The 27,661-nt window shown below is 37.1% G+C and overlaps 1 protein-coding gene across 2 annotated transcripts; it reads right to left on the bottom strand.

Annotated features, from left to right (window-relative positions):
- Positions 1-551: 551 nt before the first annotated feature.
- LOC142345840 (pre-mRNA-processing factor 6-like) lies at positions 552-26,992 on the bottom strand. Of its 2 annotated transcripts, XM_075398247.1 has the most exons (3): positions 26,979-26,992; positions 20,846-21,029; positions 552-3,289 (listed from the first exon to the last, which is right to left on the bottom strand). In XM_075398247.1, the coding sequence occupies exons 2-3, from the start codon at positions 21,020-21,022 to the stop codon at positions 689-691; spliced, it is 2,778 nt and encodes a 925-aa protein (XP_075254362.1). In that variant the 5' UTR covers positions 21,023-21,029; positions 26,979-26,992; the 3' UTR covers positions 552-688. The 2 variants fall into 2 exon arrangements, with proteins under 2 accessions (XP_075254362.1, XP_075254363.1); XM_075398248.1 differs by lacking the exons at positions 20,846-21,029; positions 26,979-26,992 and having other exon boundaries at positions 552-3,008; positions 3,077-3,211.
- Positions 26,993-27,661: the final 669 nt, after the last annotated feature.

The following is a 27,661-nucleotide window of genomic DNA, read 5'->3' as shown; positions in this document are numbered from 1 at the left end:
ATCACTACTCCAATTTGACTTCAAATATCATGAAAATGTGTGAACAGTTCTTAAAAAAAGACAGCGTCCGAATACAATTCAAATTCTTTGAATTGTAAAAAAAGAGAAGGCCAATAATAGCCTCAGCTATCGCTTCGCGGCTATTAAAAAAGACCAACACGTTTACAATAATTGCTACGAACTTCGTTCGAGAACAATTAAAAACGATATTTTTCGTATCCAGAAAATTCAAGTTTGGCATTTTGACTCAAAGGAAAGTTAAGCTTAACTCAGATTCACAAAACTGGTGCCCCATTACCGTTTTTATTGCACATCTTGTGCATGCCAAGGAAACAATTACTAGAGCATTTACATCTAGTCTTTTACTTAAGGCACATTTAAAAAACTAACGTGAAAACCAATGTTAACTTTTAGCTCAGTAAAGGACATTTTGGTTTCACATGAGAGAGTGTCAATTTCACATGAAACCGTCAAAAAATAGCGCATCAAATGCCACTCAGAAATCAAAATTAGCGGAGAGCCATCAAATTTGCGCTGATAAAAACTCCATCTAGACGACACTGTAAATTTAAGTAATTCTGTTTATCACAGCTAAATATATTCTAAACATACACATTGCAGTTAACGTCCATTGTTTTGATTTTAATACCAGACTCGGGGCTACTTCGGCCTTCAAACAATCTCGAGTTTAAAGCTTCTCAATAGGAGGCAGCGCTTCAGCTACTAGCTTGAGAACATCAATAGCATCTTTCCTCCAATTCTGAATATCTTTCGACACTTTACACCAATGCTCCCCGTGCTTCGGATCTGCTTTCTCACAACGCGCTTCGATGTCCTTCAAAGTCTCCTCTTTTCCAAATTGTGACTCGAACTTGTACAGATATGCCCAACTGTCGCCTAAATCTGAGTCCAGTTTCAGCGCTCTGGCAAACCATTCCCGGCTTTTCTGTATTTTGCGGTCGCACCAGAACAGCAAAGCGATGCTGAGCACAACGTGAGGGTCATGTTCGCATTTTTTCAAGGCGTCCAAACTCTTCGATTTGCGTTGTGGCCTGCCTTCCATGAAAATTGCATCTGACCATAATTTTCCGGCTGTTGGACATTCTTGCAATGCTCTCGCCATTAAATTATGTCCAATAACGTGATTGCAATTACGTAATTCAAGTCTTATTGCTTCCAGCCACAAATCTGGATTTTGTGGGTTTTTTAAACGAGCCTTTTCTAGTAACGCTCGAGCACGAATTACATTTTTCAAATTCTCTTCAAATCTTGACAGCAAAATCCATAATGTTATAGAATGCGGGCACTTTTTGAGACCGTCATTGTAAAGTTTTCTGGTCTCTTCTGAATTGCTTGAAAGTTGTTCAAGTTGACCCAGCATCATCCACATTTTGTCAAAGTTTTCATACATTTTGATTCCTTCTTTAGCTAACCGCTTCGCTTCGTCTATTTCGCCCAACGCCCATTCAAGCTTGATCGATTTCATAAGTACACGTGCTGTCATTGAACTGCTTCTTGCGTTTTTCAGCAAAGTTCTCGCTCTTGAAAAATGTCCGTTTTCACTCTCCAATTTAACAGCAGCTAGCCAGATTTTCTCACTATTCGGGTTGGCTTTAAAAGCCAGCGCTAGAATTTGCCTTGCAGCGTTCACATCATTGGCTAACCATTTTGTCTTAGCGCCCATCAGCCACAGATCTTCCGCTTTTGGACAATGAATAACAGCTTGTTGTAACAAAGATTCCAATGTTTCTCTGGAACCCTTCGCCCTTTCGAAATGCGCCGCCTCTTCCCATATTCTCTGATGACTTGGGAATATATGCAATGCATGCATGTAAATAGCCCGGGCACATTCTATGGAACCCTTAGAGGTCATAGTTTCAGCATCATCAAGCCATACGTCTTCTCGATCTTGCTCATCAACGTTCATTCCAACAACATTCGATATTATTGCTTGGCAGGTTAAAATATTTCCAGCTTTCTCGCAATTTTCAGCATCAGTTAACCATTCATCACGTGAAACATCAACTCTGTGACTTCGTAAAGACTCAATAGCTCTTTTGATAATCTTATCAACGTTATCTCTATTTCCAGCCGTGTCTTCAAGCTTTGCAGCAGTTAGCCAAATTTGCCGGTCATTTGGAATATTCTGCCTCGCTTTGTTCAACACTGCTTTTGCATTTTCATACTCTTCCAACTTTGCAAGAGCTAGCCACATGTCAACACTTTGAGGACAGCATTCAACTGCTCGACCAAGCATAATACGCGCTTCATCTTCGTCCTCCAAATCCACAGCTGTTTTCCACAATTTCACAGAATTTGGAATATGTTCCAGGGCTTTTCGGTACACTCGTTTCTTAGCTTTATTGTCAGTTTCAAGGTCGGCAGCCTTCAACCACAATTTAACTGATAAAGGTAACTGTCTCACCGCTTGAGCCACGACAACTTTTCCAGTATCACCAGGTTGCAACCTTATTGCCTCCAACCAACAATCTTCGCTTTTTGGACACGCTTCAGTTCCCTTCATAATCAGATTTCTAGCAACCTGTAGTTTTCCCACGACCTCTTCCAGTCTGGCAGATGCGATCCAGGCAGGTGCGTGACCCGGGTTTGTATCTCTGACAGATTTGAGCAACAATCTCGCTTTCTTTACATCTTGAATATCACCGCCATACGCCGGAAGCATAGACTGCAGGTCAGTTAGATAACCTTTCGGATCAACTGTAGTTTGTCCAGTGACAGAGTCTGAGACTTGTTTCAATTTGATGTCAATTAAAGTGTTCCTTGCTTCTCCCACTTTTCGGAGATCTACACTTGATGTTCCCAACGTTGACAGGGTTCCAGGAGTTGTCAAACCCGCATTCGGGTCAATAGAGCTAGTAGTCGCATCCTGCCCAGCAGCTCTGGCCAGAACCGAGTCTGGCAGTGGTGTCATCTGTTCAATTCGCAAGCTGCGTTGCTTCCTGTTCCTACTATCCCCCACTTCTGGGATGTTCAGCCATTCGTCACTGCTAACATCAGCTAATTTTCGCTTCAAATCAGAAAACTGTTGCTGAATTTTAGGCCTCTCCTCTCTTACCTTTCGGATCTCCTCCTGAAATTTCAACTCTCTTCTGTCTTTTCGTCTCTCGTCCAGTCGCTTGTCAATTGACTCGTAAATCATATCGGCCTCCTCGTCGTCTTTCTCGTAAGGCGCATTCCCAAACAGACTCCCTCCATAGCCAGCGAACTCGTCAAAGTTGGCGTCATTTAAATCTTCGTTCTCGTCTTCCTCATCATCGTCATCATGTTTCTAAACAAACCAAATGATTTATCATTGAAAAAAATCCGTCAATGAAAAATCTACAACAATCAGTTAACATCAAAGGAACTGCTCCCAAGGAATATTCAATTTGCCGTCATTGATACTGATAGCACAAAATAATGAGCGCATGCCACTGTCGGACTCAATAATTCATCATTCTCTTTCGACATTGTTCAAGTAATGAAAGCAGAGCAGAGCTAAAACCAACAACACATGTGAGTATAACGGTTCGTTCAAAAAAAATTAACATTACGAAAACTGCTCATTTGGAAGAACTACAGATAGTGTGCCTATAGAAAAACATCATTTATGTCTACTTCGACGACTATTGATATTTGTGCATAATTTTATTCACAGGGGCAAATTTAAAAGCACCCAAAACTATCAAAAAGGAAAATATTACAGGTCAGTAACTAGTAAAAGACTGTAAACATAATTCGAGGAATTACAAATACAGGACAACAATGAGTCAGAATAAGAAGTGAAGAAAAACTCCCTGTGCAAAAATAGTTTTGTTAAAAATCCGTCGTTATAACAATAAATACTACGAAAAAATGCATGCGACAAACTGAAAACCTACTGCTGTGATGGCCAAAAAATGCGCTACCAACTGATCAATCGAAGAACCCTTAAACAACCGATGTAACACGTCCGATATCTGGAACTATTCAGTGTCCTGGCACGATAGAATACTAAGTGCCAGCTCTATAGGGGGAATTATTGACTGTTGCGCCTTCCTTAAGTTGATTTTCATTTTCTAAAAGGCATTGAATTCACTTTGTACATCACAGCTGGGCTGTAACTTAGTTGAAAACTCAATTGACTGATGTAATGATTAAATATTTAAAGAAATATTGGAGCAAATACTTGAAAAGCTGCAGTTTCTAAGTTAATAACGGAGTAAAATTACTCGAAAAAAAAATCCAAAAACAGAAATTATTACAAGGATAAAGGTAAATTAAAAAACATACCCGGCAGATTGCCGGAAAATAGCCGCCGTTTATTCCCATAACTCTATTGGGATTGAAAGAACAGAAAATATCAACAAAAATTGATTTTCGTATAAAAACATTTTTAAGTGCGATTTATTTTGATGTCATTTTGTAATTGAACATACTCCTGTCTATCAGAGAGAGGCTACAGGGTCTAGTATCAATACCAAACATAGCCGGCAGATTGCCGGAATAGCTGCGAAAGAATAGACCTGCGTGCCATATAATAGAGATAGAAACAGATACAGATCTAAATTGAAAAAAAAAATCAACGCCGCTCAAAAAACTAGGTAAAAACATTCAGCGATAAATTAATAACGCTTGTTAAAATTCATTCCACAGAAGCCTCTTATTAGGGACCTTTACTGCACATATGAGTTCCTTTAACCTTAAACAAATTCAAATTAAACTTAAGTTTTAAAGTGCAAAAGTCATTTTATTGAGTGAGGTGTCACGTATTATCAAAATCTAATCACGCAAATAACGTAAAAACTTTTGCTAAAGCGAGTGAGAAATTACGTCACGCGCGCAAATGCCGTTAGTGAGAGGAAGAAGTCATACAGAAAAAATGGACTTTTTCAGCTTTGCTGTGTGAACAAATGTAAAACGAAAAAAGAGCATCAGACGACGAAACAAAAAACATAGCAGGACAAGTCAAAGTAGTCAGTTCAAAGAATTTTCATTGACTAAACAGAAAACTAGACCTAAAACGGACTAAGAATGGATTGGTAAAACCATTTAGAAAAAAAATTCGATCCAAAAAAACGGAAAAACAGTAAAAAATCAAAGTCAGATTCCCGCATGTGAAAAAAAACCACTAGCGAGAAAGCGAATTTTTGTTCAAACACCGTTTTCTCACTCTACTTTAAATTTGGAGCGAAAAAATTCACGCCGCAAAACCACTCCCTTTTTCGCTCCACTTCCTGTTTCGGCGTGACCAAAATCACTACTCCAATTTGACTTCAAAAATCATGAAAATGTGTGAACAGATCTTAAAAAAAAGACAGCGCCTAAATACAATTCAAATTCTTTGAATTGTAAAAAACCAAGAGCACCGCAATATAGCTTCCCTGAGCTTACAGCTTCGCAGCTATAAAAAGCATTATAGATAGTAACTAAAACTTATGAGAACAAAGTTCAAGTACCGGGCGTCTAAAAATGGGCTTTATGGGTTTATCCCGTTTCTATTTCTGACATTGATTTTATACTGACTCTTTTCATTTTGAATTGCTTTGCTGAGCAGCTGCTGTTTAAAAGCACTTTGAGCAGAATGACAGACGAGTGAAACTAGCCTAGAGAAGTCAAAAAGATTTCACGCAAAATGTCGAAAAAGCGGCAAAATGGGTAAAGATAAAAAAAAAAGTTAGACGAAGTAAAAAAAATAGGAGCGCTATAATAGCCGGCTGAGAAGATGAGCGCGGCTATTAAACAACCCTTGGCCAATATTGGCCGGTCCGATTTCCTCCCAGCTCTGCATCTGTCTAAGGCATTTTGTATTTCCCAATTTATGAATATGAGCACAAACGAAGACTCAAAAGCAAAGAGCGTGGCTCTCTTGGAGCTCCTAAGGAGCGCAAAGCTGATTATTCTTCCCAGGTAATCTGTCTTCTTTCTCGGCAGAGAAATTCTAAGCTCATTGTGTCAGCGCCCTTGAAGCTGAAGGACAGGTCTACCAGTTCAAGCGAGAATAAGTAGACAGAAAGCTGCTTCATCGATCACTCGTTGCTGGTATTCATTTTTCTTTACAAGTTCGTGTCATTTGTATGCTCCGGTAAAAATTTCAACTTTTTGACATTTGAAGCAAACTTTTGACGTAGAATTAGGTCTAACTAAATCTTGATTAACCAAGACAATTAGAAATGATGTCTAATCTTGAATCATCCTGAAATGTAGTTGACGTATGACAAAAAGTTACCCTTTGTAACGGCAGAAGAGCAGAATCTCGAAATCAAGGCGCACATCGAGAAAAATGTCACAAATGAATCTCGCTGTTCGTTTTCTCATAGATGTGTGCATCCTCCCTTTGGACAATTGAGGGCATAAACTAAAGTGAAATTTTCATTGCAAGCACACACAGATGGAATCTTGACCAAATACCACCACAGCGTAGAGCAATACCATCACGAAATTCGTTTTCCGTTTAATTGAAAAGATATTCCTTCAGTGGCATAGCCTTCACCCATCTTTGATGCTCCTTCTTAACTGACAGGATCAAGTGAGCTTTCTTAATTCGGTCTTAAAATTTGTCTTTTTTATTTGAGAACAAACAGTATTTTATAAATTTCAGATATGGCTATCAGTTCCATTTACTCATTTTCAGGGGGCGATAGAGATAGCACTTGAAAGCTCGATCGACCTTTTGTATTAATTAGATTTTCAAAATGCTTGAGCCACACTCCCGTAACGATAGCGAGAACTTCCCGGTACTTTGTATGCGGTATTTTGTATGCCGAAATAAACTCAGTATTAATTCATCATTGATCGCTTTCTGACAATCTAGAAAAAGATGGCAAACAATGGTGATTGAAAGAGTAAAAAAAGTTGGGTTAAAGTGAACAGATGAAGTGAACGTCTTCTGGCAAAAATTTGGAGTGATGGGAGATTTGTGATCTGTGAAGTTGTTGTCTGGACATTTACTTCCAGACCTCAAAACACTACCCAAAGATCTATCGACTATTTCTTTTTATCATGTGAGCAAATTCGCTTTGCATTTTCAATAAGTTGTTATTTTAATATGATATGACAATCAACGGCAGCGTAACGTTCCTTCAGCGACTCAAGAAGTTTTTGCGGACATTTCAGAGAGCTGACTGCGCTAGTTACCATAATCCTCATACGATTTTCAATTATTTATTTTTTATTTTGTCAGCAAGAAGTTCAGTTATAGAAATCTCATACATTGGAATTGCAAGCGGATCGCCTTGTGTGGCAACTCCTTGAGATGAAAGCGTTTCCGATTCATGTACGGATTTGACAGTTCACGTTATGAACTGCACGAAGCGGCATAGAGAAAGAAGGACAACAGTTTTCTATGTTACTGCAAGATCTATTCCACTTTTCGTCCCAAACAAAGTTGTTGCTCTTCGCCTAGTATCCTCACATCGTGATTCGAGTTCCTTCACCTATATTGCGCTTTAAGACCCATTCTAAGTCAATTGTCTAACAACCCAGACACTTATCAACGATTATCATCTTCCACGCGTAACAGGGAAGAAGGAAAGTCAGATCGACAGTTCCCATGTGCTTTGATTGTTTAGAACTGGCTGCAATGGGCCATGGCTTCAAGGCGTCCGGATTTCCGACTGTCTAACGGACGAGTCATTAAGTTTGTCAAATATTGACTGATGTTATGGCAAAACGTTCGGATAATCATTTCACAAAATGTACCTTAGTTTTTGGTTTTGGATGTTTCTCATGTAATACCTGATGGACAATTTTTGTCTACCTTGTCAAAGGAAAACACACACCTTTCCTGGATAGCCTTTGCTTCAAGACAAGGAGTCAAGGTGCCATTTTGATTGATCTAAGCTTGTTTTAAAAAACTTGTTTTGCCAGCGTCATCCTCTGTTTTTGTTCTTGAAAGTAATGGGCGGAGTATCACCATTGCGCATGAGGGCGTTTCCCCGTTAGCCTGTGATGGTGGCCGACAAAATTTTGCTTAAGATGTCGGATCACTTAAACCTTCTCTTTTGCTCGGCAATATTAAAGGACTGCCCTTCAGCGAAGAACCTCCCTCCAGATATTTTTGATGAGGTTTTTTCCATTAAAATTAAGCCAATACCTGCTGGGCTGAGAGCGGGTTTCTACCGAGGCTTGTGAAATTTGGATTTCATTAATACCAGCCCGTTTTTCGCACATCTAACACATCGGAAAATTACTCTTACATTTTGAAAGTTCCTTAAGTTTTGAGTTCTGATCAATAAAACCTGCCATTACATCTACTATACTGTTTTTTTTTGGTTAATACTGTAGCATGGTGGCCAGGTTAGCAAGTGTAGATCCTTTGAGTGTACTGTTGCCCTTGTCCCATGGGGTCCAAGAACTTATATTCCAATGGAAAATTTTTTCGCTAAAACTAGAATTCTCTTGGGTTTCAAACGAGAGGTCAGCATTAACCAAGAATAAAGTAAGGCAGTACACAGAGTTTATCAAAATTAACAATCAAAAACCATTTGAATTCATTAAAATTTTTCAATTGAAATACTTAGAGACATTTTTGTACTGAAAACACGGAAAGTCCGATATTCTACGATCGTTAATCATATAAAAAACAATTTATTCAAAACACTAATTATCTGTTTCAGGTAACTCAAAATGTATTAGTTGTTGTGTGGTCTACCACTTCTACAAAATGAAACATAACCGACTAACGTCGGACGAATTGCTCTCAAACGACCCACCCGCGAGAGGTTGGCTTCGTCTGTAGCTAGCCACGGTTTAGTGAGGCTAGCTTTAGCTTGATTCGACTCTGCAGTTTTAGTTTTCTAGCTTTATTAGTAAACAAATAAAAAACCTGATATTTTAAAAATTTGCAAGAATTTTTTTTAAAATATTGCAAAATTTAAAAGAAAAGCTTCCAGATTTCGCAGTGAAAATATTAAAAACTATTTTTTCTTTTTGGAGTTGTGTTAAGTAACCTATCTGCAGGACTTGAAAAGCTTCGTTGGCCAGTAATTATCGTTAAACTCAGAAAAGGACAAAAATATTCAAAAATTTTGAAACTGCAAATTTTTACAAAATATTGCACAAATTCAAGATATAAAAAATCTTCAAAACCATTTCAGTCTCAAGAGACTATCCAGTTTACCTATTTCAAGCTTTAAGTAGTTTCACTGGCTCATAAAGATCCACAAGCTGGAGTCCTTAAAATATTGATAACCATTTCGGTTACGCTAGAAACTATGCAGCAGTTTATTATCAAACCTGATGAGGTCCCTAGGACCCCGGTGCCGCAAAAACGATAAAACATCGAAAAGATTTTTAAAAAATTGAAAAAATTACAATTTTTTTAAAATTGCTGATTAAATCTTGAAAAACATTCTATTACATCTAGAAGCTATGCAGTAACCTATAATCAAACCCTAGAGGAGGCTCCTCGGCTCTTGAGGCTGGAGAAACCTTAAAAACGACAACAATTTTCAAAAACTTGAAAAAACTTGAAAAAGTTTTATCAAAAAAAATTGCAAATATTTGTCAAATTAAAAAAACTGAAGGCTATTCGATGGCAAATCAAATTTTCTCAGTAACTTATTATCAAACTCTTAAGGACGTTTTTTGGCCCCTGCGAAAGACGTGAATAATGAAAAAAATGTCAAAAAAATTGAAATAGCACGTTTTGTAAAAAAAACGCTGAAATTCGTGATGTTTAAATGTTGAAACCACTAGAAACTATGCAATTACCTTTTAAAAACCCTAGAGGAGGTTCCTTGATACTTAGGGCTGAAAAACTAAAATAAAATGACAAAATTTTTTAAAAAACTTGAAAAAATGAAAACATACCCGGCAGATTGCCGGAAAATAGCCGCCGTTGATTCCAATAAGCATGATTGGGATTGAAATAACAGATATTGAAAAAAGTTTTTTGTACAAAGACATTTTTCTAAGTCCGATTTATTTTGATGGCATTTCGTAGTTTAACATACTTCTATTTCTTAGAGAGAGGCTACAGGGGCTACTATCAATAACAATAAGCATTAGAGATGGTATATAAGACTTATAGAAACGACGTTCAAATAGCGGGCATCTAAAATTGGGCTTTATGGGTTTATCCCGTTTCTATTTCTGACATCCATTTTTGTACTAACTCTGTTCATTTTGAATTGCTTTGCTGAGCAACTGATGTTCAAAATCACTTTTAGCAGAATGAGAGAAGAGAGAAACTAGCCTAGAGAAGTCAAAAAGATATCACGCAAAATGTTGAAAAGGCGGCAAAATGAGGTAAAGCGAAACATTTTTTTATTCGACGAAGTAAAAAAAAGGAGCGCTATAATAGCCGGCTGAGAAGATGAGGGCGGCTATTAAAAATTAGTATGAAATTGCGATCGGTTGTTCGTCAGTAGCCACGGGAGGCGGTGGGCAACAGTGGGGGTGTCTTCAACCTCTAAGAACCGCCCTTCACACCATAAGTATAAGTCTCCGAACACTTTGAGCTGAAACAGAGCTGAAAGGCTCTAAGAGCACTTAATGCCCGCTACGCGCTACCTATTTATCCCGTTTTTGAGGACGAAAAGTCAAAAGCGTCAGACGAAAAATCGCATTTAAAAAAACCGACAGGACTAATATAATTGCTACAAACTTCGTTTGAGAGCAATTAACAACATAATTAATAATCCACCAATCTAGGCAACTTTTTCTCTTTAAATCAATTAATTTATCCAGGTACCTTTTTTATCAGAACCAAATTATTCCATTTTACAATTTTGGCCGATCAGTTTAGTCATCAAACGATCTATTTTACAAAATTACAAGATTTGAATTTTGCAATAAACCAACATCCTATGACGAAAGTCTTGTGAAAAGGCACATTCGAATAGTCTCCAAAAACATCATGGCACAGCGGCCCTAAAAATTAATTATCTCATTATAAGGCGAACATTTATTTAAGTGTTAATAAATACAACCGCATAAGAAGGCGTGCTGTGATTTTTTCATAACGTTAAACCATTTGTGAGCTAATTGAAGCGCTTCATTAATTTGGAACTACTGGCCCAAATTTCTCTCTCTCTCTCTCTCTCTCTCTCTCTCTCTCTCTCTCTGAAACCACTTTTCCCTGAATTCACTGTTCAGTTCAGTATGATGGAAACGGTAGACAGCACTCAAAATTTTAGTTTAACTTTGATTTGTTTAAGGTCCATTATCAATTTTGTTAATTTGTATTTCTATGTTGGTTGAGGAAATAAAAATTTTGACAACTCGGTACCACGAATGTGATTCAGACCAAGAAATTGATTATTTTTCATGTTGATATGCGTAAATCTAATGCTTAAGCTAGTGCTTATACATTTCAAGTTCTCCACTGTTGGGGTCGTCATATCCTTTCATTGATCCAGTATCACAGTTTCTACAGACACACCACACACGCAAAAATTCCATTGAACAGCTCTTATTTTGATTCCACGTGCTATTTATTAACGTACTCTTTGCAATCGTCAAGTCTTCAAAATGAGCTGAGATGTTAACCCACATGCTCTTTTACCGGCAAAGTGACGTTGTTGATTTGACAACACGTGCAGAGGCGCAAAAAGACTGCCACCAAAGAGTGCTTCCAAATGCATAGATCAATTTTGTGGTGAAAAAGTGCAATCCTTGGTGTTTCTTCGACAGCTATATAAAATCGAAATCTGTTTCAAAATGCAACGTGTAGCCATCTCTGCCGTTCGTGCGCATCGGGATAGTAATTGCCCGAAACAAGTTTAAAAGGCTGTTGATCCAGCTGCAGTAGGTTTAGTCAATCAAGATATCTCATTTTTGCGTAGAGATACAGCTCAAATTAATTTCATGATACAGTACCATTTGTGCTAGAGGGGTAGCAAGTTTCAGCCAGTCATTTGATTGCAATTGATGACCAATGCTGTTCTTCAGTATACTTTCCAAAAATGTCATGAAAGCAAAAAATCTTAGGTTTTAATTCGGTTGCCCGTTATTTCATGGCAAGCCACAAATAGCTAGCCAAAAACATGCCAAATTAACCTGAAGTTTGAGTTTTTAATCCCTGGTTCAGAAACATTGAGAACCAGCCATTAAGCTGTAACAAATGGAGTCCATAACTAGAAGCATCATTTAGAATTCAATAAATTTTAGTTTCCTTCTTTGTTTTCTTAAATTTTAATTATCTGTTTTCCATTTGATCGTACATCTTTTGGAAGTGCAACCACTAAAAAGAAATTTTATGGATCTTCGATGTTTTGACTAGCTTCTCTGCAGCTTCCAAAATTACTTCCCACAGGGCAGGCAATTCCAGCGCCAGCGGTTGCACGTTAGCCAGGAGACTGCTGTCAGCATTGCCGCCTTCTCTTCGTCAAATGATGACGTGATGACTCGGCCTCTCTTTCGTAGTTTGGCAATGACATCGGGGCTGGCCTGGTCGCCTTTGGCTACAACAACTGCGTACCCTCCATTTTCGTTACCATGTGATGCAGAACCATCAGTGTATAAATAGATGTCTCCCTTAAGGTTCCTAAGGACATCTAGCGTCGTTTCTTTCGGACATTTGGTTCGGGCCCCAGCTATGGTGTCCGCGACTGTCCAGTTTGAGGCATTGCATCCTTCCAATTGCGGTTTTTCTTTGTCAGGTTGTTGGCAGTTTTGTTTCTCCAGTTCGTCGGGGAGAGCTGAGAGTAGTCAATCACTCTGCACTGCAGTCAATCACTCTGCAGTCAATCACTCTGCACTGCTCTCTGGAAAAGAAACAATAGCACAGCTGGAATTCGTTCCTGCCTGGACAGCCACCACTTCAAAGTCATCATCCAATGGATACCAGGGCATTCAGATGTCGCAGGGAATGAACTAGCAGACTCCGCGTCCAAAAAGGCAGCTGTTACGACTATCTCAGAAGCCGAACCGACGTCCCTTCGAGCCGCATTGAGCTGCATCAGAAGAACTTTCAAGGACCCCGAGCCCTGCCACCATCGTGCCAAACTCACCTACAAAGACTACAACTTCAAGGCAGAAGCCAAAAAGATCACGAGCAAAGAGGACGCTGTCCTACTAGCACAGCTCCGCAGCGGACACTGCAAACTACTGAAGGCATATGCCAATCTGTTGGACCCCACGGTCGACCCAACGTGTCCCTTGTGCACATCAGAGCCTCAGACCCTCGAACACTGGCTGGATTGCCCAGCCACGGCCAAAGACCGACTTGAAATTTTTGGCACATGCCAAACCAGACTGGAATTGCTGACTGAGGCACCCGACGGCGCAGTGGCGCTCGCCAGACGAACTCTGGGCGCCTAAACCACACACACACGCGCGCGCCAGCGGTTAACGCTACAAAGGCCACGAGAATATCTATTCCTGTCTCTCTTCCGTGGTCTAGTTAGCTATGAGGATCTGAGATACTCCTTGGCTTTCAATTGTTTCAAGTTGGACCGCTTTACAACAAGTTTGACTAGTTCTGCTACTTGAACGTATTCAGAGAAGTATTAAGAAATCAGAGGTATTCACCTGTTTTCATTCATATAGGTGAGTTTGCTTTTGAATTTTTCGAGCTTATCGAAAAATGAGTCAGATGCATTTCAGATAGGTAGTCTGGGGAAAAGAACCAAAATGTCTAAATTTAAATTTTCAGCCAATAGAAATGGTCGGTACACAAATTTGATACGATTGGTAGTAGTTTGATTTTGATGAAAAGATCAAAAAGCACAATACGATCAATACGATGAAAAAGATCAAAAAGCACAATACGATCAAAACACTAAAGAAAAATCTCTTTGATAAAATTTTCGCTATTGTTGTTTCAACAATTTTACGCAAAGATTGAGAAAGATAACGGCGCGATTGAACATTTCACTACAATTACCCAGACAGTAAGAGGCAAAGCCCCCAAGGAAAATCGGTAAATTTAATTAAAACATCTGTCTTGACTTGAAAAATTTGTAATCTGGACTCGAAAATAAATTCATCTAAGATGTGAGTAGTTTAGTTGTAGGCATATTCAAGAAGTTCGAAAGATCACAGAGGAAGCGTCATATGCCAAAAGAAGCTCATGGCTGTAAATAATTTTTCAGACCGAAATTATTGCAAGCCTCATACTTACAAATGTAGTAAACAGAGGATTCTTTCGTTGTCGCAAAAGAGAGATGATGACGCCATTACCAGACGACTTGTGTAGTAACAATGCTGCATTTAATGAAAAAAAAGTAGTGAACAAAATGATCCAGTTAATTGAGTGCTTATTTCAGTTCGTCAACCAGAGTAATGTACAAAATGAAACACTAACAAGTACGTATTTTTCAGTTTTAATCAGGTCGTCACTTCTGTTTCTGATCGCTTTCCTTTTGTGCTGTTGATTCGTTGAGTTGTGAAAAACGTTCTCTATTCGATGCAGCAACTCTCTGGAAGATTGAGAAAGGTAACGGCGGGATTGACAATTTCGCTACAATTACCCAGACAGTGGCAAGTACCCCCAAAAGGGACAAACATGTGAGGATGTCGTGAGTTGCGAGAGTTGTCGATGATCAGCTCTTCTAATGTTGTCACACCTCATAAATTCGCGTTTGAAACTTTTTATGAAGCAAAATTGATCAAATTTGTGTAGTATTATTAGAAAGAAATTTATGTCTAAGCGGGTTTAGCAACACACAACTTGCAGTCCAATTTACAGTTGTCTTGAGAAATTATTGCCATGAACACACCTACAATGTATCCGCGTACATTTGTTCTTTCATTGAAGTTTCCGAAGAAAAACGTCCAGTAGATGTTGCTAATGTATTTTTTGTTCAAATCGGGCCCAATATTTTGAAAAAAATTTTGTGACTCAGTCATTTATGCGGGATTGTCATCAGTGCGGGATAAGCGATTTTTGCTAGATTTTATCTATCCTAGCGAGAATTGACGTGTTCGTACATTTTCTATGATTTCTGTTAACTCGGGTTTCAAAAACCATGATGTCCCCTCAAACGTGACAAACATGTGGACATGTTGTGCCTTTCTACTAACAAATAAGTTAGCAAAAATTTTCAAACAACCAAAATTATAAGATGGTCATAGTAGCTTGAGGTGTCGGTTAGCATCAATCGTGTCACTGTCTTTTAAAAAACTTCAATAGTTTGCATAATGCCTTTGTTCGACATCCAAGCAGCTGAGCAATAAGCTTGAATGGGCACGAGGTACCATTATATGCATTAAACTATGTTCTCCAGCCGCAGTGTTGAGATATAATTTTTAACATTAAGGCAAGATCCCCTTGAAACTCACCCCCTTTTTAGCTCAGTGTCCTCTAAGTTTGTGTTCCTATTTCCCTTGATGTGATGTAGTTTCGTTTTACCAACAGTAAGACTCATCGTATTTTAGCTAGAGCAATTTGCTAGTCTATCTCGCTGACTCAAGGTCAGTGTAGTTTGTCATTAAATTTGTCATTTCAACTTTATAGTCATTAAATCTATATGCTGATTTGAGAAAGAATTCCTTCTTAAGGGGATTTTCCACGTCGATCAGAATTGTACTTGATATTATTTTGGATGAATAATTAACAAGTTACCATATTTCCCAAGTTTCATGATTACCACTGTGCTCTGACAGCTCTCGAATACCGCGGATCCTTATACCCATGGTTGCGTTTGACTTGGCCGTATTTTTAACGGCTCCAGCGTAGCTTGCTTGCTTTTGTGCAGATACATTTTGTTCTTCAGATTGGATGTCGGCAATATTTTTTGTTGACTTTCCGAAATTATGTAAAGACGCCATTTTATCCTGTAACTAGATCTCCTGCTCACACGTTTTTCGGTCTCTTGAATTTTCAACATTAACTTATTTAACGACCATAGTTGTGTTAAAAATCTACATTTTTGTTACCGACAACTTGCTTCGGACGTTTGTTCCACATCTTAGACACTTTTAGTGAAAAAATTCTTAAAACAAGTGTGATTCTATGACTATCAACTGATGCTGATTTTGTCTATTCAATATTCAACATCGCTCTAGCAATTTGCTGCTCGTTCTTGAACAATTCGCAGAAGATACATGTATAATATCGCACTCCAAAGAAATCAAGGCCTTCATACAAAAACCAGTAGAAGTTTTCAAAAAACTGATAAGTATATGAAACAGAATATGTTAACATTGAAGAGATGAAACCAAAATACTTGTTTTTCTGAAAAGATCAGCCGCAGTCCGAGGAATTTTATTATAATGGAAGGATCATAAAACCGGAGGCCATTTGTCGTTATATGGGCTGATTGATTGACAATAAATTGAAATTTGACTCAACTAAACAAAATCTTGATGAAAATGGCGACTGCTATTAGATCAATCTCTTAGTGAGACATCTAATACCGTTAAAAGCACATATTGTTCTTTTAAAATCATTTGTCAGTTACATTTCAATTTCAGTGCAGATTTTCTCCAATCTCTGTCAGCCCCATCATTTCTGAGAATAAACACACAAATAAACTGGGGAACAAAGGTTTTCCATATGCGTAAAATGTGACAGCGCAAGCAATCGTCTAATAAGAAATTAATTTTTTCCTTCAGAGCTTTTCAATTAAAAAAACTTTTCTTTTAGTTTTTCATTTAATTAAGCGTTATAAGGAAAGCACTCAAATATCCAAAAAAATGTCTTTCAAAATTTTGGGAAAATATGAGATGAGAAAATTCCCCAACTGTCCAGTTTTTTTTCCGAAAAACATGTGTCAACCTACATCGAGTGACCAATCAATAGTCAGAAATTTAACGAGAAAGTTAATAAAGTGGAACAACTTGCTAATAGAAATCAGGAAAGAAATAAATAGGTTTAAGAAAATAACGAGAGAAATGATCAAATTACAAGAACCAGTTCCAATAGATAGACAAGTACAAGGTTTTAGAAATTATTTCTACTAGTATTTTGAGGACCAAAAATTTCATATGCTTTTAAAGTGTTTGTTAAATGTAAATGTTTAACCAAACTTTTGTTATGGTTACAAAAATTTGAGCTTACATTTTACAGATTTAAAGTATAACTAAAAAAAGCAAAGCCCCAAAGGAAAATCAGTAAATTTAATTAAAACTGTCTTGACTTGAAAAAATTTTTAATCTGGACTCGAAAATAAAATCATCCAAGATGTGAGTGGCTTAGTTATAGGCATATTCAGGAAGTTCCACAAATCGCAGTGGAAGCGTCATATGCCAAAAGAAGCTCATGGTTGTAAATAAATTTTCAGAACCGAAATTATTGCAAGCCGAATACTTACAAATGTAGTAAACAGAGGATTCTTTCGTTGTCGCAAAAAAGAGATGATGACGCGATTACCAGACGACTTATGTAGGAACATAATGCTGCATTTAATGAAAAAAGTAGAACAAAATGAAGTGTTTATTTCAGTTCGTTAACCAGAGTAATGGACAAAATGAGACGCTAACAAGTACGTAATTTTCAGTTTTAATCAGGTCGTCACTTCTGCTTCTGATCGTTTTCCTTTTGTGCTGTTGATGCGTCGAGTTGTGAAAAACGTTCTCTATTCCATGCAGCAACTTTCTGGAAGATTGAGAAAGGTAAGGGAGGGATTGACAATTTCGCTACAATTAACCAGACAGTGGCAAGTACCCCCAAAAGGGACAAACATGTGAGGATGTCGTGAGTTGCGAGAGTTGTCGATGATCAGCTCTTCTAATGTTGTCACATCTCATAGATTCGCGTTTGAAACTTTTTATGAAGCAAAATTGATCAAATTTGTGTAGTATTATTAGAAAGAAAATTATGTCTAAGCCTTGGGTTTAGCAACACACAACTTGCGGTCCAATTTACAGTTGTCTTGAGAAATTATTGCCATGAACACACCTACAATGTATCCGCGTACATTTTTTCTTTCATTGAAGTTTCCGAAGAAAAACGTCCAGTAGATGTTGCTAATGTATTTTTTGTTCAAATCGGGCCCAATATTTTGAAAAATATTGTGACTTTCTTACAGAGAAATTTGATTCTGAGGAAACTGTCATCAGTGCGGGATAAGCAATTTTTGCTAGATTTTATCTATCCTAGCGAGAATTGACGTGTTCGTACATTTTCTATATTTTCTGTGAACTCGGGTTTCAAAAACCATGATGTCCCCTCAAACGTGACAAACATGTGGACATGTTGTGCCTTTCTACTTACAAATAAGTTAGCCAAAATTTTCAAACGACCAAAATTATAAAGGTCATAGTAGCTTGAGGTGTCGGTTAGCATCAATCGTGTCACTGTCTTTTAAAAAACTTCAATAGTTTGCATAATGCCTTTGTTCGGCATCCAAGCAGCTGAGCAATAATCTTGAATGGGCACGAGGTACCATTATATGCATTAAGCTATGTTCTCCAGCCGCAGTGTTGAGATATAATTCTCTTAATTTTAAGTAACTTCACTGCTTTTGATTTTTAGTATCCAATTTTCCTTCGATGTTAGATTAATTTTTAACATTAAGGCAAGATCCCCTTGAAACTCACCCCCTTTTTAGCTCAGTGTCCTCTAAGTTTGCGTTCCTATTTCCCTTGATGCTATGTACTTTCGTTTTAGCAACAGTAAGACTCATCGTATTTTAGCTACAGCAATTTGCTAGTCTATCTCGCTGACTCAAGGTCAGTGTATTTTGACATTAAATTTGTCATTTCAACTTTATAGTCATTAAATCTAAATGCCGATTTGAGAAAGAATTCCTTCTTAAGGGGATTTTCCACGTCGATCAGAATTGTACTTCGTATTATTTTGGATGAATAATTACCAAGTTACCATATTTCCTAAGTTTCATGATTACCACTGTGCTCTGACAGCTCTCGAATACCGCGGATCCTTATACCCATGGTTGCGTTTGACTTGGCCGTATTTTTAACGGCTGCAGCGTAGCTCGCTTGCTTTTGTGCAGATACATTTTGTTCTTCAGATTGGATGTCGGCAATATTTTTTATTGACTTTCCGAAATTATGTGGAAAAGAAGCCATTTTATCCTGTAACTAGATTTCCTGCTCACACGTTTTTGGGTCTCTTGAATTTTCAACATTAACTTATTTAACGACCATAGTTGTGTTAAAAATCTCTACATTTTTAATACCGGCAACTTGCTTCGGACTTTTGTTCCACATCTTAGACACTTTCAGTGAAAAAATTCTTAAAACAAGTGTGATTCTTTCACTATCAACTGCTGCTGATTTTGTCTTTTCATTCTTCATCATCGCTCTAGCAATTGGCTGCTCGTACTTGAACAATTCGCAGAAGATACATGTATAATATCGCTCTCCAAAGAAATCAAGGCCTTCATACAAAAACCTGTAGTAGTTTTCAAAAAACTGATAAGTATATAAAACAGAATATGTTAACATTGAAGAGATGAAACCAAAATACTTGTTTTTCTAAAAAGATCAGCCGCATTCCGAGGAATTTTATTATAATGGAAGAATCATAAAACCGGAGGTCATTTGTCGTTATCTGGGCTTGTTGATTGGCAATAAATTGAAATTTGACTCACAACTAAACAAAATCTTTATAAAAATGGCGACTGCTATTAGATCAATCTACTTGGTGAGACATCTAATACCATTAAAAGCACGAATTGTACTTTTTAAATTACTTGTCAGTCACATTTCAATTTCAGTGCAACTTTTCTCCAATCTCTGTCAGCCTCATCACTTCTGAGAATTATCATACAAATAAATTGGGGAACAAAGGTTTTCCATATGCGTAAAATGTGACAGCGCAACCGATCGTCTAATAGGAGATTAATTTTTACCTTCAGAGCTTTTCAATAAAAAACTTTTCTTTAAGCTTTTGATTTAATTAAGCGTTACAAGGAAAGCACTCAAACATCCAAAAAAATGTCTTTCAAAATTTTGGGAAAATATGAGATGAGAGAAAATTCCCCAACTGTCCAGTTTTTTTTCCGAAAAATATGGGTCAATCTACATCGAGTGACCGATCAATAGTCAGAAATTTTACGAGAAAGATAATGTGGAACAACTTGCTAATAGAAATCCGGAAAAAATAAATAAGTTTAAGGAGAAAATAGCGAGAGAAATGATCAAATTACAAGAACCAGTTCCAATAGATAGACAAGTACAAGGTTTTAGAAATTATTTTTACTAGTATTTTGAGGACCAAACTTTTCATATGCTTTTAAGGTGGTTGTTAGATGTAAATGTTTAACCAAACTTTTGTTATGGTTATAAAATTTTGATCTTACACTTTACAGATTTAAAAAAAGTATAACAACTCAAAAATCCGATCTGTCAGTTACAATATTTTAGATTCGGATTATATGTCCTCTGTTTCTTATATATTCTATGGTTGGTAGGTATACGAATCTGATTCGCTCCTCTTATGGTAGTTTTTTATTGTGGTGACTAGTTTTTGTACAATTGCCAGCTTTAGTACCAATACAACGGAAACTAATTTGATAGTGTGAAAATATGACAAACAAGCCTCGCTGGCAAGCCAAATTTTTTAACTGTTCAGAATTGTATCGCCCAACCCCATTCCATCAAGGCTTTTACAAAAAGGCGCTAGATTTTGTCAGAAATATGTAAAATAATCGGTTTATACGCTAGGAAGAAACTTTTGGTAACGGTAAAAGAGCGCAAAGAAAGCCTTCCATCAGCATTTATTTGAAGAATCAATAATTAAAAAAGAAATTATCCCCTGATGAACATTAAATCTAGTCTTCTCACAGCTCAGGAGCAACGTGCATACCACCGACTACAGGCGTAACAGACCGGACGAAGGTGTGAAGGACCTTTATTCTTTCAATTTGGAGTGAAATCTCATCTACAATTTTTCGCGTTTCGTTTCTTAACACAGCACTGTTTAACCAGACGCCCGTTCATTTAAATTCTGTTATTAACAATCTGGCCTCTGAAACTTCTAATTACGCCGAATTCTGGCTATTCAACTTACTTTCTTGGGAGGAGGAGCATGCCTTTCGTCTGTTACATCACTCTGTTCTCGAGCAGGTCCAATATCAGATCGCGTTGTAAAGCCTGTAGCTCCTCGACCAACGCCTGCCACATACCCAAGAGGAGCTGGCAGAGCCAAGAAGTCCTTCTTTTTCTTACTCACTAGAGCAGCATGCATCGCAACTGAAAATGACGTTTCTCAGGCAAATTTTTACACGATCCCAACCGCCTAGGCTGCAAAACTTTGTTAAAGAATACATTTTTATTTCAAAAGAAATTTAAATACACACCCCCATAACTGGGTGAATATTGGCTGGACCGGTGTCCTCCCAGTTCTAAGTCTACATAAAGCATTTTATGTTCCCTTTATATCGCAACCTCGTACTCGAAACCATAACCTCGCAATCCAGAAAACCAATAATTGAAGCACTTGCTGAGGATTTGAACCACAATTTATGGTTCACTCCATTCTGGAATTGAGGAAAAAATTTGATACTACCAACCAAAAGCGGCTAGTCACGAAGCTAGGCATGTTTGGCGTTAGAGCTTTCTTGGCTAGAGTTGAATCTCCAGGAGTGATATCAATGTGCTGCTATCAACGATGCAAAATTATTAAATACTTACCTGTTGTTGTTGTAGCCGCTGTGTTATTCTGTCGGGAGCTCCAGGAGGGCTGCCGTTTCCTTAGGTTTAGTAGTATAGTTTAGTAGTATAGTTTAGTAGTATAGTTTAGTATAGTTTAGTATAAATTGGAATACTACTAAACCTTAGGTTTAGTAGTATTCCAATTTATAATAGTCTGCCTTCTAATATTAGACTGAAAACAACATCGAAAGCTTCCTTAAAAAAACAACTGAAAGAATATTTTTGGAAAGAATTTTTGAAGGACCCAAAAGTAACTGATATTAAAGATGATATTGAGAGCATTAGATTTTAATTTTAATTTTTAATCTTCACGATGTACATATAAAATTGTGAGAACATTTTATGTTCGCATTTTAGGCCATTTTTTAATAATGTAAGGTCAAATTTTTAGTTAAGTAATTTAATTTTTAGTTAAGTAATTTAATGATTTTATAATTTTACATAATGTTATATTCTTAACTTTACATTGCCTCTTTTACCATTTGCTTTTTATACTTATGTGTACCAGAGGAAATTAACAATGTTCTTTTTTTTTGTATAAAATTTCAAGCACTGTTCAATGTTTTCCACCCATTAGTCAGTTCAGTTTCAGCTTGACAATTAATTTTGTAACAATGTTGCAATTCTCGTTGTAGTTTCCCCAGTTCGTATTGCTTGATTGAACCTCAGATCTTCGGTCTTCAGCTCTGTAGGATTTTTTGTGCAGTTGAAGACATGGTGTATCGTGTGTGTGTGTGTGTGTGTGGGGGGGGGGGAGGCATCACACTTAGGACATTTGTCTTCAAATTACTCCTCGATTCTTGCCATATAGTAGTAGTAGATTAGGCTTCGAAGTTCGTTCTTCAGGGTATTGCCCATTCAATTGTCCAGATTCATAAGGTTCTGATTAATGTTGCAGTTTCCACACTTGCATACAATGCGCCAAGTGCATGTTTTCCTCTGTGTACTGATTGCAGATATAATGCCAAAAAATTTTTATTTAAGCTTCTACCATAATTTGAATAAACTTTGAGCACTAAATTGTAGAGAATTTTTGTCCGGTCGAAAATATTTTCGTCGCTTCTTACTAATCGAATTTTGTTTATTTGTAGTTGTCCTCGGCTATGTTGACGAGTGGTACTTTCCTGAATACTGTCTAAGTTCGATAGTTCAACGTCGTATTTACCTTGTTTTAAAGCCATAGGGTATAATACGTCGTGCATCTCAATATAAAGGCTGAGAGGCAAAAAATTCAAGGTAAAAAGTCGCTGTTTATAGCTCTGCTTTTCGCTCAAAATCCATTTTGTGGCAATTTTTTGAAACTTTTTAATTTCTTTCATTTGCTACTTATTCGGAAACCATGCCTGTGAGCAATAGGTAACTCTGGTACAACGTAACTTAAATAAGCGTTCAGTTTAGATTTTTGTTCACACTTTTGAGAAATATCTTTTAAGCTTGAAAAAAACACATAAACCTTTTCGTTTTCTAAAGGAGCAGTTTTCATTCCAATTTAGATTTTCTGAAATTTGGAGCCCAAGGTCTCGCTGGTTTTTTACTTGATCTAGCTTATGGTTTTCAATAGACCCCGTAATATTTCCCTTGATGTTCAGAGGTGAGTTTTGTTATAATTTAGTCTCATTTGATTTTCTTTGCACCATGTTGGCAAACTAGAAACTGCTGTTTCAGTATTGCATTGCTTCTCACTTATCAATTTCTTATCATCAGCACAGCCATAGCAAATTATTTCAGTTAGGTTTTCAGGAAAGTCGTTTATGAAAAGAATGAAGACAAGAGGTCCTAATATAGGACACTGTGGGACAGATACCTCATTGTTGATATTAATATATTGTTTGCAGTTCGTTAGATACGACGATATCAATTGAATTAACTTCCCTCCAACGCCAATGTTATAAAGCTTTTGCATCAGCATGTTATGTGGTACAGTGTCAAAAGCTTTTGCAAAGTCAAGATATAAGATGCTTAGGTCTTTGATCGCTTCATTATCAAAATTTTTGTACACTGTATAGAGAAATATTAGTGAATGCAGTTGTCGATCGATTTCTCCTGAAGCCAAATTGATTTTCACAGACTTTGTGTCTTACTAGTTCGTATATTTCATCAAAAACAATTTTCTTGAGTACCTTGGACATGCAGTTTAAAAAACTTATGGGTCGGTAGCAAGTTACATCTGATTTATTACCGTCTTTGAAAATGGGATTTATTTTGCTTACTTTCCATTATGTAGGATAAGTTCCCTTATTCGTTATTGTTTGGTACAAGAATGTGACTGACTTTGTGATTGAACTAAAACAATTTCTCAGCAGTAAATTTCCAGTTCCGTCTTGTCCAGTAGACTTGTGGATATTAAGATCTTTGAGCAGGTTTTCGATTTTTGCGGAATCAACTTTGATTAAATTAGGATTTTGTTTTGTGCATGTTGTTGGTATTTCTGTTTTTAGATTAAAGACGCTCGCAAAGAAGAGGTTGAAGCTATCAGATTTTTATTTATCTGTGGTTAGCTCCATACCCTTCCAAAACATTATAGGAGGTACTTGTGGATGTTTGCAAATTGATGAAAGATATCTTCGTATTTTGTTGAATTGTCGGCTTTCAAAAATTTGGGCTTCATAAACTGAGAGATCATTATCAACCGCTTTACGAAAATCTACTTCTATTTTTTTAATCTTCAGTTTGAAGCTGAGATTAGATATTCCACTCGCTTTTTAGTGTTTAACTTATTTATCATATGGGATGTTCCATTTGAGATCCATGGTTGTAAATTTGTCAGATTTTTATTGACAAGCTGTATTTTTTCAAATTTTCTGTTGCGTTGGTATGTGTAGAATTGTTCCAGAAGAAAATCAACATTACTGTTGCAAAAAAGAGTGAAGTGATCAATTGTAAATTTGTAATTAAGCTCCTTACAGTCAGTATCTTTATAGGCAAACTTGTCACTCGCTTTTATTAATTGTGCATCAAGGAAGAAGTTTATTTGAGTGCGAATTGGAAAATGGTCGTAGCAAGGTTTGTTATTTATCCTAAAATTCTTGAACAGCGAACGGTTGGAGGTACAATTGAGAACTATTTCTGGATTGTTGCATAAAAACAAATCTAGTTGACTTGGAGCTACATTTGAGAGATTGTTTTCTATAAAATGATCTAAAAATAAATCTTCGTAGATTTTTTTGAAGATATATTTGCCCAAGAAGTTTCTGTAAAATTGATGTCACCTGTAAGCACAACTAAGGAATTGGTGTCCACAAAAGAGTTTTTTAATTTTTAAAGAAGGTTTAGGAAATCGTTTACTGCCCAACATTAGTTGCTTTGCTCGGAAGCATTGTATTTGCAACAAATTATAAGTGAAGACATTGGAAGTTTGATCTTAACAACAATAACGTCATCTTGGATTAAAGGAATAACCACATTTTCGTGTTTAAGGGATGATTTTACAGCAATTAAAACTCCCCCATGTTTACTTTTGAAGTCAGTGATTTTCCTATTTTTTCGATATATAAAATAAGAGGGTAGAAATATTGTTTCGTTGGTGACCTCAGCAGTTAATCTTGTTTCTGTTATGCAGACAATGTCATAGTTGCATGTTGAAAGACTATTAGCGAAACTTGTTTGCCTGTTATGATCTAGCGGGCTTTGAGCATTACTTTAGCGCTTCTATGTAGTCATTCTTTACTCGTTTGGCCTTTTTCATTGACGTTTGGAATGATAACCCAATTATCGCCTTCTTTCTTGTCGAGTTCAAGATGCCGAATACGTAGCCATTTTGAATGTATTCCGCTAGTGATCAGTTCTCGCCTTTTCATTAAAGCTTTGTTTTCTTCTTTTGCGTCCTCGGTTGACAATTCAGTACTGATATAAAATGATCTATCGTTGTACTTATAGTCTTTCAAGCGGCTGACTGATTTCAGGATGAGACCTCTACTAAGTTCGCTTGCTGTATGAACAAGGATTAATCTTTCTCTTTTGTTTTCAGGATTGTATATTCCAAGTCTCACAAGTTTGCTGATTTTTCTGTCCTCGATGTTTAGGTGCTCTAATATTTATTATACATGGCAGAGGTCCTCTTGCATTCTGTCAGCAGCCTCATTGGATTTTGACTTACTAATTCCTCTAATTCCAATTCCGAGAGTTTTTTTGATTGAAAGTCTGCGGTTTGTACACTACTTTTCCTGCGTTGTTTGCTCCAACAACACTTGCGTAAGATTAATTTGGGTATTTGAGACTTTTGATCTGCTTTTGCATGTTATCCAGAGATATGTTAGCTTGCTCTATACTGTACGCAAAGTTTGAGATTTTTTCGTGGAGTTCTTTAAATTGGTCACTCAGAGCTGTATTATCAGTTGATTCCATTTTTAAAATCGTGTTGTCTTTTTTCCCGGCGCATTCATTACAAATGTGGAGTAAGTTTTTCTCATATTTGATTAGGACGTCGATACAAATTTTATCGAAACCAGTACACTCTGGTTTTAGGCACACAGTTTTTTGGCAGTGAACGCAACAGAATTTGTGTTTGTTGATTTTGCTAGAGCAAGTTGCACAACTGTTTCGTGTTTTTTGTCCGTTTGTTTCGCTGTTACTACTTTTAGGGACTGGCGTATATTCATTGGGTTTTGTCATTATTGAAAAAATTTTGCTTTCAAATAATGCCTCGAAAATTTAGTCTCTGTCTCATGTGTAACCTGAAGGTCACAGCGAGCAAAGTATCACCGCGAGAAGATAACTGCCAGCAAAAAAACACCAAAAGTTTCTTTTCTGTCTCTATGTAAACTGAAGGTTACCTCGAGCAGAGAAATAAAAGGGAAAACAAACGTTTTGACTATCCACTGAAGGAACCACAATTGCGAAATCCGGAACTGTGGCACTCAATCGTTCGGCCGTTACCTTTTCGTCGTATTTCTGGGTCCTACTATTTGTAAAGGAAGTTATCTTTGAGCAAATTTTTTAGATTGTTGATGCCGTTTTCGTTTAAATGCGCTTCGTCTCTGATTTTTTGACACTTTTTTTGACATAGTGGTTGGAGCTACGAAATTTCCAATTAACGTCCGTCTTTTGTTTGAGTAATTCTTTTAAGGATTGAGCTCTGGCGAAATTTTCGCGCGGGGGTATTCCGATGACAAAAACTTTTTTCGCAACATTTGTAAATTTGTTTGCTAACTCAACAAGATCTTTTGCAAGTTCTTCTATGTCAGCTTCCAAATCGTCAGTTCCGTTATACAAACTGTTTACACCCCGAAAGAGAACGATAAGTGTATATTTATCTCTGGCTGGAAAAAAATTGTAGAACTGTTGGATTTGTCCACCAGGGAGAGAGAGAGAGGATATTGAAGTTCCCAAATTCTAATTCCCGAGCTTGCGAACCGGCAATAAGTAGGCGGCTTGTGGGTGCAGATTTGAATATATGATACCTCATTCGTTACATACAAAGACGGTCTCTAAAACCTTACCATTGGAAGTCTATAGTACAAGGCCATTCATTCAATTATTGAAAAGACACTATTTAATAAGTTTATTACAGGACTCTCCTATAGCTGTATAGGAGAGTATTGTAACCAGATCTTAAATGGGAAAAAACTAATCTCGTTTTCCTTGGCAGATGCTCTTCTGAAGTCTGATGTTACGTACCTGTTTCTGAAGCATCTTATTGTGATTGACTTTTTAATCTTGTTATTTTGTAGAGTTCTGGAGTGCTTTAATCGTTATTTGTTTGCTGCTAAACTCTGTGGCTCCTTTCGTGAGGATGGGTATATCCACCACCATCATCAGCTCTTTTCTGTGAGAACGTAGTCCTCTTTTGACAGCTGTTTCCTAGCAACTTCTTTTCCTACATGTATCTACTGGACGTTAAATCTTTTTCTAGGTCGAATTTAAATGTTTGGTTTCCCAGAATTTGTCTAGTCTTGCTTCAAAAGAATGTACGTTTCCACATTTAATCACTTCTTCAGGAAGTTCATTCCACGTTTTGACTATTCTTTTCGTGAAAAAGTTGTTCCTCAATTTTTCGTTGCTCTTTCCAGTTAAAAACTTTTTCGATTGTCCTCTAGTTCGACTGCTCGTGTATCTCTGAAGAAGTGCTCCTGAGATTTTGTGGTCGTATCATCCTGATGTCAACTAGAAGGTCTCAATCATCTCGCCTCTCATTTGTCGAGAGAAAAGAGTTGGCATGATCTCATGATCTTTC

The sequence above is a fragment of the Convolutriloba macropyga genome, chromosome 9 (assembly GCF_964194025.1).
Source record: "Convolutriloba macropyga chromosome 9, txConMacr16.3, whole genome shotgun sequence".
Lineage (NCBI taxonomy): Eukaryota > Metazoa > Xenacoelomorpha > Acoela > Convolutidae > Convolutriloba > Convolutriloba macropyga.
This window is presented reverse-complemented; position numbering and strand designations above follow the sequence as displayed.

Excerpts from the sequence above, each read along its gene's own strand:
- LOC142345840 (XM_075398247.1), bottom strand. The coding sequence starts at position 21,022 with ATGCATGCTGCTCTAGTGAGTAAGAAAAAGAAGGACTTCTTGGCTCTG. Across the intron at positions 3,290-20,845 it reads ATGCTCCTCCTCCCAAGAAA|AAACATGATGACGATGATGA; the intron begins GTAAGTTGAATA and ends TGGTTTGTTTAG.